This window comes from Eublepharis macularius, chromosome 19 (genome assembly GCF_028583425.1).
Source record: "Eublepharis macularius isolate TG4126 chromosome 19, MPM_Emac_v1.0, whole genome shotgun sequence".
Classification (NCBI taxonomy): domain Eukaryota; kingdom Metazoa; phylum Chordata; class Lepidosauria; order Squamata; family Eublepharidae; genus Eublepharis; species Eublepharis macularius.
Window position 1 is genome coordinate 10,999,924 of NC_072808.1, and position 14,348 is coordinate 11,014,271.

The 14,348-nt window shown below is 47.3% G+C and overlaps 2 protein-coding genes across 3 annotated transcripts in view; one reads left to right on the plus strand and one right to left on the minus strand.

Annotated features, from left to right (window-relative positions):
- The window catches only part of PDE1B (phosphodiesterase 1B), a 78,338-nt gene extending 69,925 nt beyond the window's left edge, over positions 1-8,413 (plus strand). For both annotated transcript variants that reach the window (XM_055003927.1, XM_055003928.1), the window contains exons 13-15: positions 2,306-2,442; positions 3,741-3,859; positions 5,282-8,413. In XM_055003927.1, coding sequence (XP_054859902.1) covers positions 2,306-2,442; positions 3,741-3,838 — 235 coding nt within the window. In that variant the 3' untranslated portion in view covers positions 3,839-3,859; positions 5,282-8,413. The remainder of the gene's footprint in view (positions 1-2,305; positions 2,443-3,740; positions 3,860-5,281) is intronic.
- Positions 8,414-11,106: 2,693 nt separating this feature from the next.
- PPP1R1A (protein phosphatase 1 regulatory inhibitor subunit 1A) overlaps positions 11,107-14,348 on the minus strand; it is an 84,180-nt gene continuing 80,938 nt past the window's right edge. The window contains exon 7 of the mRNA XM_055003125.1: positions 11,107-12,407. Coding sequence (XP_054859100.1) covers positions 12,404-12,407 — 4 coding nt within the window. The 3' untranslated portion in view covers positions 11,107-12,403. The remainder of the gene's footprint in view (positions 12,408-14,348) is intronic.

Genomic DNA, 14,348 nt, shown 5'->3' on the forward strand with positions numbered 1-14,348 from the left:
GTTTAAAAAGAACCTTTCAAGGTGCCAGCTCTGACAGAGCTTTTGTGTCCCTGAATTCCCAGGAGAGGGGCGCCGAGATACACATCTGGTAACAACGTCAGTCTTCATATAAACGACCCCCCTTTGCAGCTGCGAACTGCCTTGGCGTAGCTCATTGCAGAGGGTGTTCTGTATGCACCCCGCAACAGTCTCGGCTTTGCTTGGTATTCCTCTGGGGAGGAAACGTTCAGCAGAGACACCATTTTTAGACAGGAAGATGTACTTTTTCCTCCCTGCTGCCGTGGCCTCATCTGTGCAACTAAATTAGACGATATAGGATGCTTACTTTTTTAGGCCTGTAACCTGATCCAAGAAATCAGTCAATTAGGCAACTAATCGGGTGTGCTTTAGTTGATTAACTAGATGAATCTGCACCTGAGGAAAACGCTTCTGGAGAGGAGAAACTCTCCAGATCAGAGGGGTTTTATGCAATGAATTCCTTGTTCTCTCTTGCACAAGACAGAATGCCTCTTCTGAGACGCTCCTTGCCATCTGGAGGGGGGTTTTTTTGTACTTAAAATAGTTCTTAGGAATAGAAAACTAGCTGCCTGATTAATCAGGGTCACCTTTTGAACCCCTCAGAATGTTTGTAGCTCATGAATATAATAGACGAGTCCTTGCAGATCTTAATTTGATAATTATTCTGTAGTTGTTTTTAAAATGCCTTCCTGCCTGAAAATTGGGCTTCAAAAGAACTCAAAGCGCCCATTGTAAAACAGCAATTTCGAAAGGTGATCAGCTCGGTAGAGACAGCCTCCTCCATCAAATCTCAGTGGATGCAAAATAAAAGCATGGCCAAACAAAGGATAGAGCCACGGTGCCAGGGTTTAAGGCAGTAGATGCTAAACCAGGCAGCAGAGAGTCCATTTATGGGCCACCACTCAGCTGTGGCCAAAGGAGGGCATTGCAAAGAGATTAGCTGTACCAGTCAAGGAAGTCTTCTTATGCCCATAGACCCAGATAGGTCAGGTAATGCCATATTTACTTGAAAAGATGACCTGAATGTAAAATGACCCCCTTAAAAATGTAATACACACAAAACATAAGTGAGTCACAATGTTAGCCGGGAAGCCGAGTTTTAAAAGAAGGCTCTGTCAGTTTCACCTCCCCTGTTCCAGGTGAAGAGGAAATATCTGAGGAGTGATCTTTGCCACTCTAGAGAGGTGAAACTGATAGAGTCTTCTTTTAAAACTCGGCTTCCCGGCTAACGTTACAACGCCCTTCACGTGAGTGTCCTCGTGTAATTTGTCTCTTGTAGTTGAGCTCTCAGTACGGGGTCGTTGAGAGCTGCTTCCGGAGGCCACACTCCCCACCCCAGCTTCTAACTTGTCTGGAGCGTGTCTGTCCTCCTCTCTCCCCCAGGCATCTTTAAACACTGTGATGGCAAATTCCTGCAATTCTTGTGAGAGCTGAGGAAGCGTCTACTTGGCATCTTTTTTGACACCCGAGGGAGCAAAGGGGGGGGGGAGGAGCCTTAACTGCTCCTGATCCTAATTTGGGGTAAATAGGCCAACGAGGGGGGGGGGGAATGGTGGTGGAGGCTGCTGTTCCCCCTCTGCCTTAGTGCAGAGTTGGCCCTGGTGAAACCTCTTATAACATTCCAAGTGGGGTAAACCAGGTTCTTGTAGCATGTCAGTTTCACAGGAGGCCGATTTCTGTTTCCAAACCTCCCCCCAGTGGAGATATAGAATTGCACCCGGTAAAATCTGTGTTAGGAGGGTGTTTTGCATGCATTTTGCACATGCTCAGAAGGATAGGAAAGATTTCCCCATACTCAAGTGGTGTTAGTTCAATAAAGTCTTGGGTAGAGATCCTTCCTTTGAACAGACAGCCCGAAGCTTCACACAAGCAGAGCATGTATTGCTCCAAAATCACAACTTAGGATCATCTCTCTAACTCGAAAAGTAACACTATGGGCCAAACTACAAGTGACGCCTGACACAGGTTGGACACTTGTCAGCTTCCCTCAAGTTTTGATGGGAAATGTAGGCAGCTTGGCGGAATGTTGGACAAGTGACAGTTGAAAAGTCCATTGGACAGCAGTCGGGGAGCCAAGCTGCAAGACCAGGACGCCTACATTTCCCATCAAAACTTGAGGCATCACTTGTAGCTTGGCCCTTAATGATGATTGTGGAAGTGGTGGAGGAGAGAAGCAAGTGCAGGGAGAAGGGGGGGCAGTGAGTTCCAGGAAGAGCTCTTTACTGCCCCAGTGGCCCTTCTGAAATTCTACATGATAGCCTCACCGTGTATCCCTCATGTTCTGCAGCTCCCATTGGCGCCAGCCCTCTGTGGATGAGCATGCTGAGCTGGGAGACATCAACGCCGACATCAACAGCTTCCGCTCCACTTGGTCGAAGTACATCCAAGAGAACAAACAGAAGTGGAAGGAGCGAGCAGCCAGCGGTACGGACAGATGGCAGGGCAAAATGTAGGGGACTGGATTGCCTCTGAGAAATTCCCACAATCCCAGCGGGCAAAACCTGGGCAGCGACATTCCTCACCTTTGATTTGGTATTCCTTGGAGGACGTTACAGGTTGTGCCTTTGGGGGGGGTCTCTGGTCAAAGGTGCTGTGGCACAATGGAGCCATCTCAAATTTTACTGCCCCTCTGATAATTCCCCCATTTTTCTTTTCACCTGAAATGAACCTTGAATTGGAGAGCTCAGTTTCTATACAAAAGTTTCGCTTACTGAACCATCACCCAAATGTGGGGGTTTATGTGTGTGTGTAGAAATGCAACATCCCATTGCAAAATTGATGCTGGGCTGGTTGGCCTTGGGAAGTAATCCAGGTTTCCCAGGTAAAGCCTTTATATTTCAAAGGTTCAGTGTCCCGCCATCTGTAGAAGAGAAAGTCTCCAGTTTAAAAAAAAAGGGAGGGGGGGGGGCTCAGTTTATGTTCAGATGGAGAGGCTGATGGGAGCCAGCTGGGTGACCTTGGGTCAGTCACAGCTTCTAGCTTTCTCAGCCCCACCTGCCTCACAGGGTGTTTTGTTGCAGGGATAATAATAGCATACTTTGTAAACCACTCTGAGTGGGTGTTAAGTCATCCTGAAGGGCAGTATATAAATCGAATGTTGCTGTTGTTGCTATTATTATTCAAGACCAATTCTCGCAATTATGTTGAATTTGGAATGCTGAGCTAGCGCCGTGAGCACTCTGACGCATGTTCAGGTTGGGACTAGAGGCGGGCATGAACCGAAATACAAACCAAAGTTTGTCAGGAACGAGGCCAGTTCAAGGTTTGCGAACTGGTGGTTCGCCAGACCCTATTTTTGATGAACTGCCACGAACTTTAGGCCAGTTTGTTTGGTTCATTTTTCAGTTTGTCATTGCAGACAGCCTGGCTCCGATCGATCAGTTTCTTAGGCAATGGGGGGGGGGGGGTGGCTTCCTGGAGACCTTCTGCTGCCCTGGAACTGATGTTTTCATGAGCTAAATGAACTGGTTCGTGAACCGAGGCCAGTTTGTGAAAGTTCGTGATTCGTGAAACTCAACAAACCACGAACTGCGCAGTTCAGAATTTTCCCAGTTTATGCCCATTGGGACTCACCCCAAAGAACTAACTTGGGCAAATGACTTTTGTGGTCATTTGTAATCTGGACTCCTAGTGGACCAGACACAAACCTCCACTGCCATTTGAAATCCCTTTGGCCTTGGTATCGACCTCTTGGTTCTAACAGCTGCTGACTTTTTTTTTAGGAATCACAAACCAGACATCCATCGATGAGCTCTCGCCATGTGAGGAGGAGGCGAGCACGCCCGAAAGCCAGCACAATCAGAATGGCAATGTGGAATAGCGCTGCCTGTGTGGGAACAAGGTGAGCGTCTGCCAACGCCTTTGCCTTAAGATTGCGAACAAGGCAAGGACGAAAAAAAAAGGAAGAGCCCCTGGCCCTAACAGGTCCTCCCACACCACCGCTCCCAGCTCAGTCACACCCTGCCTTCTCTGTGGCATCCTAGGCTGTATTCAGTCCTCACAACGAAGCATGGTTTGACCAAACTTTGGGGAGTTGTGACATCTGAATGCAGGTGGTTTGACAAGCTGGGGTTTGGTTGGTTGATGCCAAACCAGGATTTCAAAGCTGGGTGGGTAGCTGGCTTGTCAGTCAGAGTTTGTACTAATTGTGGCCACTTCTGAGGTCTGAATTCTCAAACCTCAGTTGGTTAGTGCCTGGTCAAAGAGACAACAGTACAGGAAAGGGATCAAGGCTCCAGGAGAACATCAGCTTTGTATATAAAAGGTTCCGGGTTCAATTCCCAGAGATCCGCCGCCAGTCTGAGTAGACAGTGCTCATTTTGATAGATTAAGGGTTTGATTCTGTACAAGGCAACTTCTTTACTACATTTCACTTTGGGATGTGGCTGTGGCTCAGTGGCATTGCACGCAGGAGGTCCCAGGTTCAATCCCCAGCTTCTCCAATTAAAAAGGATCACGTAATGAAGGTATGAAAGACCTCTGGCTAAGACCTTGGAAAGTCGCTACTCAGAACTGGCCTTAATAGACCAATGGCCTGACTTTCCCTTCTCCATTTTATTCTCACAATGAACCTGTATGGCAGGCTAGGCTGAAATAGCATAACTAGCCCAGGAAAGCCAAATGGGGATTTGAATCAAGGCTTTCCCAGTTCTAGGTCAACAATCTCACCATTATACCACACTGGGTCTCCATTTTGGACTTTAAATCTGAAGATGTGTGTGTGATAGAGATGGGCATGAACTGAAACATGAACCAAAGTTTGTCATGAACTGGGCCATTTTTTGGTTCACAAACCGGAGGTTCATCGGACGGCATTTTGTCAAGAATCGGGCCATTTTTTGGTTCATGAACCAGCAGTTCATTGGAGGGCATTTCTGATGAACCACGATGATTTTTAGGCCGGTTTGTTTGGTTTGACAGACAGCCTGGCACCAATCAGTTTCCTAGGCAACAGGGGGAGAGGATGGACTTTCTGCAGACCTTCTGCTGCCCCAGCAGTGACATATTCACGAACCAAACGAGCCAGTTTGTGGTTCGTGAGACGTGACGAACCACGAACCACAAGGAGCTGCCATTTTCCCGGTTCGTGCCCATCTCTAGTGTGTGATTAGGGAAGACCTATGCAAACACCATTAATTTGCACCATTCATTCAGGCGACAGATATAGAATCCTTCTTTGTGGCAGGAGTTGGATTTACTTTTCTTATACACACACGCCTCACCCCAAGTCTGCCTCTGATCCCTTTTCTGTTTTTATTGTCAGGTCCCCAACGCAGTTGAACTCCAAAGTCTTCGATACCATCGACTCAGCACCATCCGCACAGGGAGGGAGCCCCCCTGGCTCGAGAAGGGTGTGACATGAATGCGACCATCAATCCAACTAGTAATAATCTCAATAATGATAAATGCAAAACGTTAGAGTCAACGATGTCGACATCACACAGCACCCACTGCCTGCCCCATCCCTGAGTTGCAGAGAACGAGAATGAGAGAACCTCTTCCCACCTCCCCTGTACGACTTCCTTCACCAAGCACTAGTGGCCCAATGGCCTTGGTGGCACGGTGGCACTGACCCCCCCCCCTCCCCTCACTTTTGCCAAACAGCCTAGGTAAGGCTTCTCACTGCCAAGCCAGCAAAGTGACTGCCGAGGCAATTGCTGCAGCTGGTTTTTTAAAAACATTGGTTAAAATCGTGCTTCATTAACTGAGGGGGTAACCGAGTCTGTCGGTTTCGGGGGAAGACTCCTGTATGGTCAGAGTGAATCCCAGATGGCGCTGGAGCTGGTCTAAATTAATAGCCTCCCCCCCCCCTCCCTGGAGCTTCCTGCAAGGAGTACCTCTGCGAGATCCCTACGCCAGTTTGCTCACACGCCCAGCCCCGTGCATGGATAAGCATGTGGTCTCTACTCAGCCCCCCTTTCTTACACCAGATCCGTCAGCATCTCTTAACTGCTGTGGCATTAAACTGCTCTGAACTGGAGTCTCCAAACGTTATCCCTCCTGAGCAATAGCGATATATTGACCAAGTTCTTAAAAAGAGCGCTCCCCTGGTGGTCACCGCCATTAACTGTGGCCCACCATTGGCATCCATGCCCTTGTTTGTTTAGATTCAGCCATTTGTCAGAATGTGGCAGGCATCCTTTTCCCCTGACACCCCTTTTGCTTATGGGGTGGATTAAAAGTTCAATTATACTTCCTTCCCTTCTCCCAATGGCTGACTCCCTGTTGTCTGCTTGCAAAGGATGTGTCGTCTGGATGCCAGGCAGAACCCTGTGCTAGAACATTTTTGCGTTCTAGAGCATGGAATGCTCACGGCACATCCTAGATGGTGCTTTCTCTAAGGACTGCATGTGGATTTAGGCATATCTCAGATATGAAAGGAGGTTTCCTTCACCAGAGTGATAGTTCATCAGGGAGCCTCACCACAGATGCTAGTTCATCAGGGAGCCTGTCTCCCTACATCAATGGCATACACATTGATGTGTACAGTTTATATTTTGGTGTGGAGGGGCAACCCACTGCAGGTTTCCTTGAAGTGGAAAAGCAAAGGCTGATGAGCCAGAACCTGGGCTGAGACCGACAACTTTTGAATGATACAGCCCAGCCAAGTAATAACAGCATACCTCTAAGCACCTGCAGATTGTCTATCTCTTGAACTGCAGCCCATTTTCACACTGCAGAGATCTGACTGTGGGTCTTTGAGGTCAGTCTTCTAGTTATTTTTCTTCTAATTTTTTTTGCTTGAATTGCAACAGGAGATTTGGCCTAATCAGCCATGGCTGAGATCACCAATCGGTTGTGACTTGCAGCCAAGACACATGGCCAATGCAATTGAAGGACTGGTCCAGGCAGCCCCCAACCTGAGGCTGTCACCATTTGCTGAATATTTGCCCCCCCAAATTGCTCTAAGCAGCAGCCAAACTCTTCATTATCTTGTGCATGGGGAGAGGGCAGGACTCTAGTGCTGAGAGCAGCAAGAAAAACTGCTGACACTTGAGCAATCAAATGATAAAATGTGCATGGTGAAGCACGCGTGTGCTTGCTAAACTCTGTATGGATCCACTCGACCCACATTCACAGAGCTATAAGAGGTCGTGTGGCTTGGTGTTGCTATGACCATAAGTGACTTGAGGCTGATTGGCACGTTCAGAATAACTGCGGGTTAAATGCTACCCCAAAGGACTGCGCCACTTTGGAATTGCAGGTGACTTGCATCCACATTTTTAAAAAAACACCTCTAATGTTCCTGAAAAACTAGAATGCTTGGGGTCTAGTCCTTTCCATAACATGTTCAATTTCTAAGTGCAGGGATTTTTTTTTGTTCTGTGGGAACGTTCAGCCTTGAGGTTCCCCACACAAACTGAATTGTTATCATCTCACGTGGGATTCTCCACCTTCTTTTGCCGAATGCCTAGACTGGTTCTTAGAACACCCCGTGCTGGTGCTGGCCTTATCCAATGACAGGTGCGGAAGAGGGTGATGGAATTTCTCTTCCTGGGTTGTTTGGGTGTCTTGAATGTTTTGATCTTTGAGCAGTCCTTTAAGGGTAGGGGGTCAATGAGGCTCATGGAGAGAGAGGCATTCACCGTGGGCCATTTGGTCCAGGCACTCCGAGAACAGCAGTTAAAACGATGCGTGGGGTTCCCATTCATTTCAAAACCACCCCGGGTGTGAAGATGCCATGGCTATACTTGACACCGTTGATGGGCTGTAGAGGAAGCTGGCAGCAACCTGGGACTTTGTGCAGTCAGGGTTCCCTGGCTGAGTGGAGAGGCTAGTTCAGAGCTGCGGGAAGGAAAAGTGGAATGGCCTGAAGCTTGCAGAGGGTCGTTTGTGCCCTCCTGCCTCTTCCAAAGGGACGTCAGTCCCAGCCTGAAGCCTGGGCCTGTGCTTCAGGACTTAGGTTCACTCTGCCTTCCCTCCCCGATATATGAACGGGACAAGGCTGAGGATTTGCTTCTGTGTCTTCAGCTAATGAGGTCTTTGTCCAGTGCTTTGAATGCTTCCCCCTGTGGCCTTGGACCCGGCTGAACAGGGGATTGTTGAGGTTCGGAGTTCTCTTAGCCCCGAGACTCCGCCATGTTTTGCAAAGTGACCGACCTGGGCAGCTCTGGCGGGTGCAATCTCCAACCTGCCTGCCCTCCTCCTTTCCCCGACCTGTAAATACCCCTCTGCCAACACATTTTGTCCGTGGAACTCTGTATGTGTTTGTACCTCGGGCATACTTTTTTCTACCATGCAGTAACTCTCTCTCTTTTTTTTGTTGTTTCTTGAACTCGATTCTTATTATAACAGCTCCATATTCCAATGCAGAATCCAAACTATGCGCATGTTAAAAAAAAAAAAGAAACTTAACAAATAAAAGGGAAGGAATTGGACAGCGACGACAAATAAAAAGAGGGGGGGAAAGAGACCTGAGTGCCGGTTTGTGTTTGTTGGAAACAAGTATTAAAATGGCTTGCGAGAGGAGATGGGACTCCAGTGTGGATGGAGGAGGAAAGGGATCTTAAAACACAAAATATCCTTCGTGGCTGAAGCGCAACAGCAGGCGTGGCAGGAGAATAGGCCATACTTCCTAAGTTGCACTTTGCTTTCAGAGGCAGAAGAGATCAAGGTATAGGCACTTGCACATTGCAACCGATCTATTGCACTTACAACAGACCAAAGTGTAGGCACCTGCACATTGTAAACGAGTGGATAGCTATAGAATTCATTCAAGAAAAAAAAATGCAGTATCTTGGTAACTGGAACGCGGGGAGCGTGGTGGATATTGATAGACGGGAGACTTACAGCAGGCAAGATGACTTCCGGTGAAGACCAATTCTAGTTCTGGTGCAATAGCTTCCAGGAGCCATCCATCCCTCTTGAGTTGTGACATTCCTGGAGATCTGGGGAAGGTTGGGTTTGGGTGGCAGAGAGGGGCCTCAGTGGGATATAATACCATGCAGTCCGCTCACCAAAGCAGCTATTTTCTTCAGGAAAATTGAGGTGTGTAGTCTGGAGACCAGTTGTAATTCTGGATGATATCCAGGTGACACCAGGAGGTTGGGAACCCAAATTGGAACTTCGTGCCCGAATACGATTCCAGCCCCATCACCTCCCCATCAGTGCTGCTGCTTATCTTGCAGAATTCGGTACGAGGGACAGTAACCTATTGCCTATCTGCTTTTTGCTGCTTTAGCTGCCTTCGACTTCAGCGCTTTAAACTAAGCTTGGGGAGGGATGCTATATAGCTGCGATGACAGAAAGAGGCAAGGGGCATACAGCTGGCATCTTCCAGCTGCATGCGCCTTGCCCTCTTTCTACTGTTTTGACTTTCCAGTCAACTGGAAACTGCTGTTGGCCATGATTCTCTATAGCTGCATATATGTGTGTTGCTCTGCGGTGTGTGGCCTATTGGAGAAGCACTGGAATTAAAGAGAGCTGCCTTCTATTTGAGCTCTCCAAATGGGACTGAGGTATTTTATGGGCCTTCTTTTCTGCTTGCATCCACTGTTAAGGTGCATCTCCGCCTTTGTATGGTTTGTCTTCAAGAAACTGAAAACCACTTCTGAATGTCTCGGGTCCAAGCTACACATGACGAACGACGCTTGCCTGGCAAGTGGATTGAGTGGAGGGCAAGTGAACAGGGAGAAATACACTTGCCATTCAAGTGTCATTTGTCACTTGTAGCTTGGCCCTCGTTCCCCGTCTGGACTACAGGGGGAGTGTTGTTCAATTTAGGACAAACCACAGAAAGGAAATAAATATTATACAACACTACGGTAGGTTTTGCATTCACATAACAAACCAGTTTAAAGAAAAGCCCACTTTAGCATCCTGTATGAAAATATTCCAGGAGATCATTTTTAAAGCCAGTTTAACCGAGACCTGTAATAGGCTCAGGAATTTCTAACGGAGAATTCTTATTTACACTTACGGTTGCCAACCAGTTGGATTTCTACTGGCAAAGCTGAATTTTCCAGCTGCTCAGTTTTTTTTTCATATGATGGAACTGTAAGCAGGTTGTTTTTAAGCTGTTTAGGATTTTTGTAGACAAAGGAATTTGCTGTGCCTTTAAGAATTGCACAGCCCTAGACTTGCAGCCAATTTTAAGTTTCATTTTTCAGTATAGGCTCTTATGTGTCTCAAAAGCAGACTCACGAATTCCTTCAGGATTCTCCACTACTGTGATCAACTTAAAATCCGGTATGATGGATCCTCACTCACTGTAGTTAGTGGAGCGGCCAAGGTTCAGACAGCCACACTATCCCAAGTTTAATAAAACTATGGTTTTCTGTTATCTGTGCCCTGAGCCACTACCTGCAGGTAGTTGATTGGGAAAGGCAGCACGCATAGATGGAGCGGGCACGAGCTTTTCGGCTGACCCGTATTAGCCTTAGTTGTGCTCAGAAGCACAGGGGCCAAACTGGAACAGAGTGGCAGCTATGAGGAGACAGGTATGGTTTGTGTTCCTTTCTTCATCTCCCAAGAAATGTCCTTCCTCTTGTACTGTTGCCATCTATTCAAGGCCAACTGCGCAGAGTCTTCACAGCCGCCTTCAGAACAGTGAATCAACATGGGACAATGCCCGTCCCCTTTACGCACTTACGCTGCTACTACAGGATTTCCTCAAAGTGGAGGTGCCTTCATCTTCTAAGCTCGAGACACGACTTGATCTTTGCTGTAATGTTCAAAAATGCACCTATGGCTTGTACAGTATGTAGGGTAACAGGCCCTCCAACATAGCTGAGCAGGAAAAAATAGATACCTTACTGACAACATCTGGAATGCAGGGTGCATTTTAAAAAAAATAATTAGAGCATCTCTTAAGTTTTCTGTAGCCATAATTCTAGCACCACACAAAATGCCTTTGCGTACACCAGTGATTTGGAGACTCACAAACCAAGCCAAACTGACCCATTTAATAAAGAAGCGGGATTCACATGTGTATGTAAGAGGGAAAAGGGTCTGGCACTATAAAACCACATTGATGATCCAGAGACACATGCTGGAACTTAGAAGCCACTTACATACCTCCAGCCTACCTCTAACTCTTCATCTGGAGTTAGATCAGCTACGATTCTCGACAAATGACAGAAACCCGAAGCACGTGGGTTCCGGTTTAATGCACCACCCTATACAACATGGGCTAATTATTTGCCAGATCCCTCAACATACATACATTTCTGCTGTGCAGTTCCCACGCAGGCCCTGTCCGAAACAGTTCCCCTACTGCATACGGACAGCATTGACCAGGTTTTCTTCTACGGATGGGGTGGGTGGGAATGAAAGACAGTCGTAACCTGACCAGCCTGAAGAGGCAGATATTTCAAGCGCTCGTTACCATACTATAAAAAGGAGCACTCCTATTATAACCTAGAGAACAGGAATACCTATACATATACGGCTTCAAAAGGAGGAAACCTATTGGTTTTTTTTTCATTCCCCAAAGGCATTGCTGTAGAGCACCATTTGCCAAAGTTGTGGGGAGTAAAGGGACAAGAAGACCCTCTCGTTCATCCTGACCCGTCTCAACCCACAGGAACGGTTTACGAAGAAAAGAGTAACCATAGCAATGGGTAGAGCTCAAGGCCTACCGAAGCCCCCTTCCACTGACAGTGTCCATTAATTAAGGTAGCATTAATTAGAGGGCAGTGGCGTCCTGTTACCACCCTTTTCCTGCTATTCGCAATCCTTGGTTCCTCCCAAGGCACTGTGGGAAGTGGCATGGATTGTCCCAACAAGAACAAGCTGGGGCAGGAGCAGAAAGCGATCTAAGAGATGGGAATGAGGACGTAGCTACGAAAAGCACGGCCACCATACCTCGTTGGAAAACGAGGCCTTGTGAAATGGACGGTTCCAGGCCTAGTTCTCACAGATGGCAGCTGGAAACCGGTTGCTAGGTTGAGTCACTTCAGACTGCAGCTGGGGGCTTTGGTGACCGTATGCCCCCTCCTCCGATGTTCTTGCACATAGAACAAACAACTGGACCACAGTTCTTCGTCCTAGTTTTCTATGTGGAGATTTTTTTTTTTTTTTGACGGGGAGACATATCCAATCCTTGTGAGTTCCTCCTGTACAGTCCAATTAGCAGGCCTCCGTTTGCCGTTTGTGAAAAGGAGACCAGTGTTATGGGGCGCTTCCATCTCTGATTAAAAAAATAAAATAAAGACAACCCTACTAGCCAAGGATTAATCACATCCTACTTACATACAACCTTGCCCTTGGGCTGTGTGATCTTTTTTTTTTTTTAAAAAAAGAAAAGATTACAAACATCTGAACATCCATTGAAATATTTAAAAAAAAAACAATTGTTTTTTTAAAAAAGAAGAAAACAGCTGTGTGGTATTCCATCAGGCGGGCACCAGCCCTGTCTGTCTGCGTTCAGAAGCGGCTCACTGCATCACCTACAGAAGAAAGAAGAAAGTGAGTTGAGTTTTTTCGGAATGCGTTTTTTTGGGAAATGACTATAAAACCACAGATTCAAGTAAGTTTGGGACACAGAAGAGGGGTTGCTCTCAATCTTTGCATGCTGATGGCCCAAAGAAGGGCTCAGAGGACATGCTCCGCACTGCCATGCCCTCGAATTCTTTTCTAAAATCTGCTCGATGCTCATTGATAAAACATTGCCTTCCAGGAATATTTGAAACTTGCCTATTGACAAATACAGAGCAACCTTCTCCCCTCTCCCCCCAGCAATCTGAGAGCGGTCCAAAAGATCTACGCTATGGGAGGAAACAGGTTCTACCCAGGGCTTTTTTTCCTGGGGAAAGAGGTGGTAGAACTCAGTGGGTTGCCAGCATAGGGGGCAACTCTTGGCGGGAGGTGGTGCCCCTGGTACCACGTATGAAAGTGCACACACACTCCCAGGACCACACAATGACATCGCTTTGGGTCAGCTGGAACAAGGGGAGAGTTTTTTAAAGTTTAAATCACCCTTTGCAAAAATGGTCACATGGCCGGTGGCCCTGCCCCCTGATCTCCAGACAGAGGGGAGTTTAGATGGCCCTCCACGCAGCAATCTATACTCCCCTTTGTTTGGAGATCTTGGGGCGGGGCCACCAGCCATGTGACCATTTTCAAGAGGTGCCGGAACTCCGTTCCTCTGTGCTACAGCTGAAAAAAAAGCTCTGGTTCCACCCTTCTTTGTCCTTAGGCCCAGGGCCAGTTCACTGTCTAAATGGTCACTTGGTAGAGGGCAATACACGGGAGAAGGCAATGTGTGTGGTTGTGCTTGCCGCCGCTTCCCAGACTCTGTACAAGATGGACTGCCATGGAGCTGGTGAGGACAGCATTGGAAAATGCTCCTCACCTCCAAGCACTAGAGCCACCTGACTCCAAAATGGGGTCATCTTGGAGCCAGGCATAGGTGAAAAGAGGGTAGCCGCTTCCTGTCTTGCATTGCTGCCGGTCAAGGAGGCAAAATGGATTGAGCCAACCCTGTGCATTCCATAAGGGGGGGGAACCCTTCTGGCATCCGTCCTACCCATGAGCAATACACATTCTTTTATGATGGAGACTGTGTGGTTGTGTTATGTGCAGGGGCTCATAATGCCACAGGTAGGAGAAAAGGGCTATGGGGCAGGCGTTAGGGAAATTGTGAGTTCTGTGCTTGCCCAATCTTGGACTCAGTCCCCCTCGGTGACCAGACTGACATCAAGCCTGCCTCTAAATTTTCTTCTCCAGGGCTGACGCATTCCATTTATGCTGGATATATCCTGAGCTGCAGATAAAACTTCCCCTCCAGCTCTGATTAGCTGAGGCTTGAACGAAACAGCTGTGCATTCCCTTTGACCTGTCTGATCGCAAGCAAACTAAGCTGAAAGGAGAGCTCAGCAGAGACTTTGCAAGCCCAGCGTCTGAGGGAGACAGATAACTGCAGGAGTGATCTAAATACATGTCACTCAACAACCTGCCCCTTTGGGATTTGCTGCCGTACCCAGTGACTGCCTGAATTGTGACAGGGAAATCACCTTAAGCGCAATTCCCCCATTGCTAATTTTAAAAAGGAAATGCAATATAAACATACAAGAGCAAAAAAAGCTAAAAAAAGGAGACAACTAGGCAAACAAAATAGGATTTCCCCCAAATTAGACTTAGAAGCTTCCTAAAATAGTTGAAAAGCACTACAATATCTCATTACACTTTTCATTTGGTTTGATCCTATTCCAACACACTATAAATGGAAACCGTTTTTCGACAAAGATGTCTTAAGCAGACTGTTTACCATCCCAAATCCATCTGTATGCTGGGATTTCCCACCCTCTCGTACATGGTGAACCGTGATTTACAAAGCCACACATCCATCCTTGACAATTTCTCATTTCCAGTATTGTGCCACTAATATT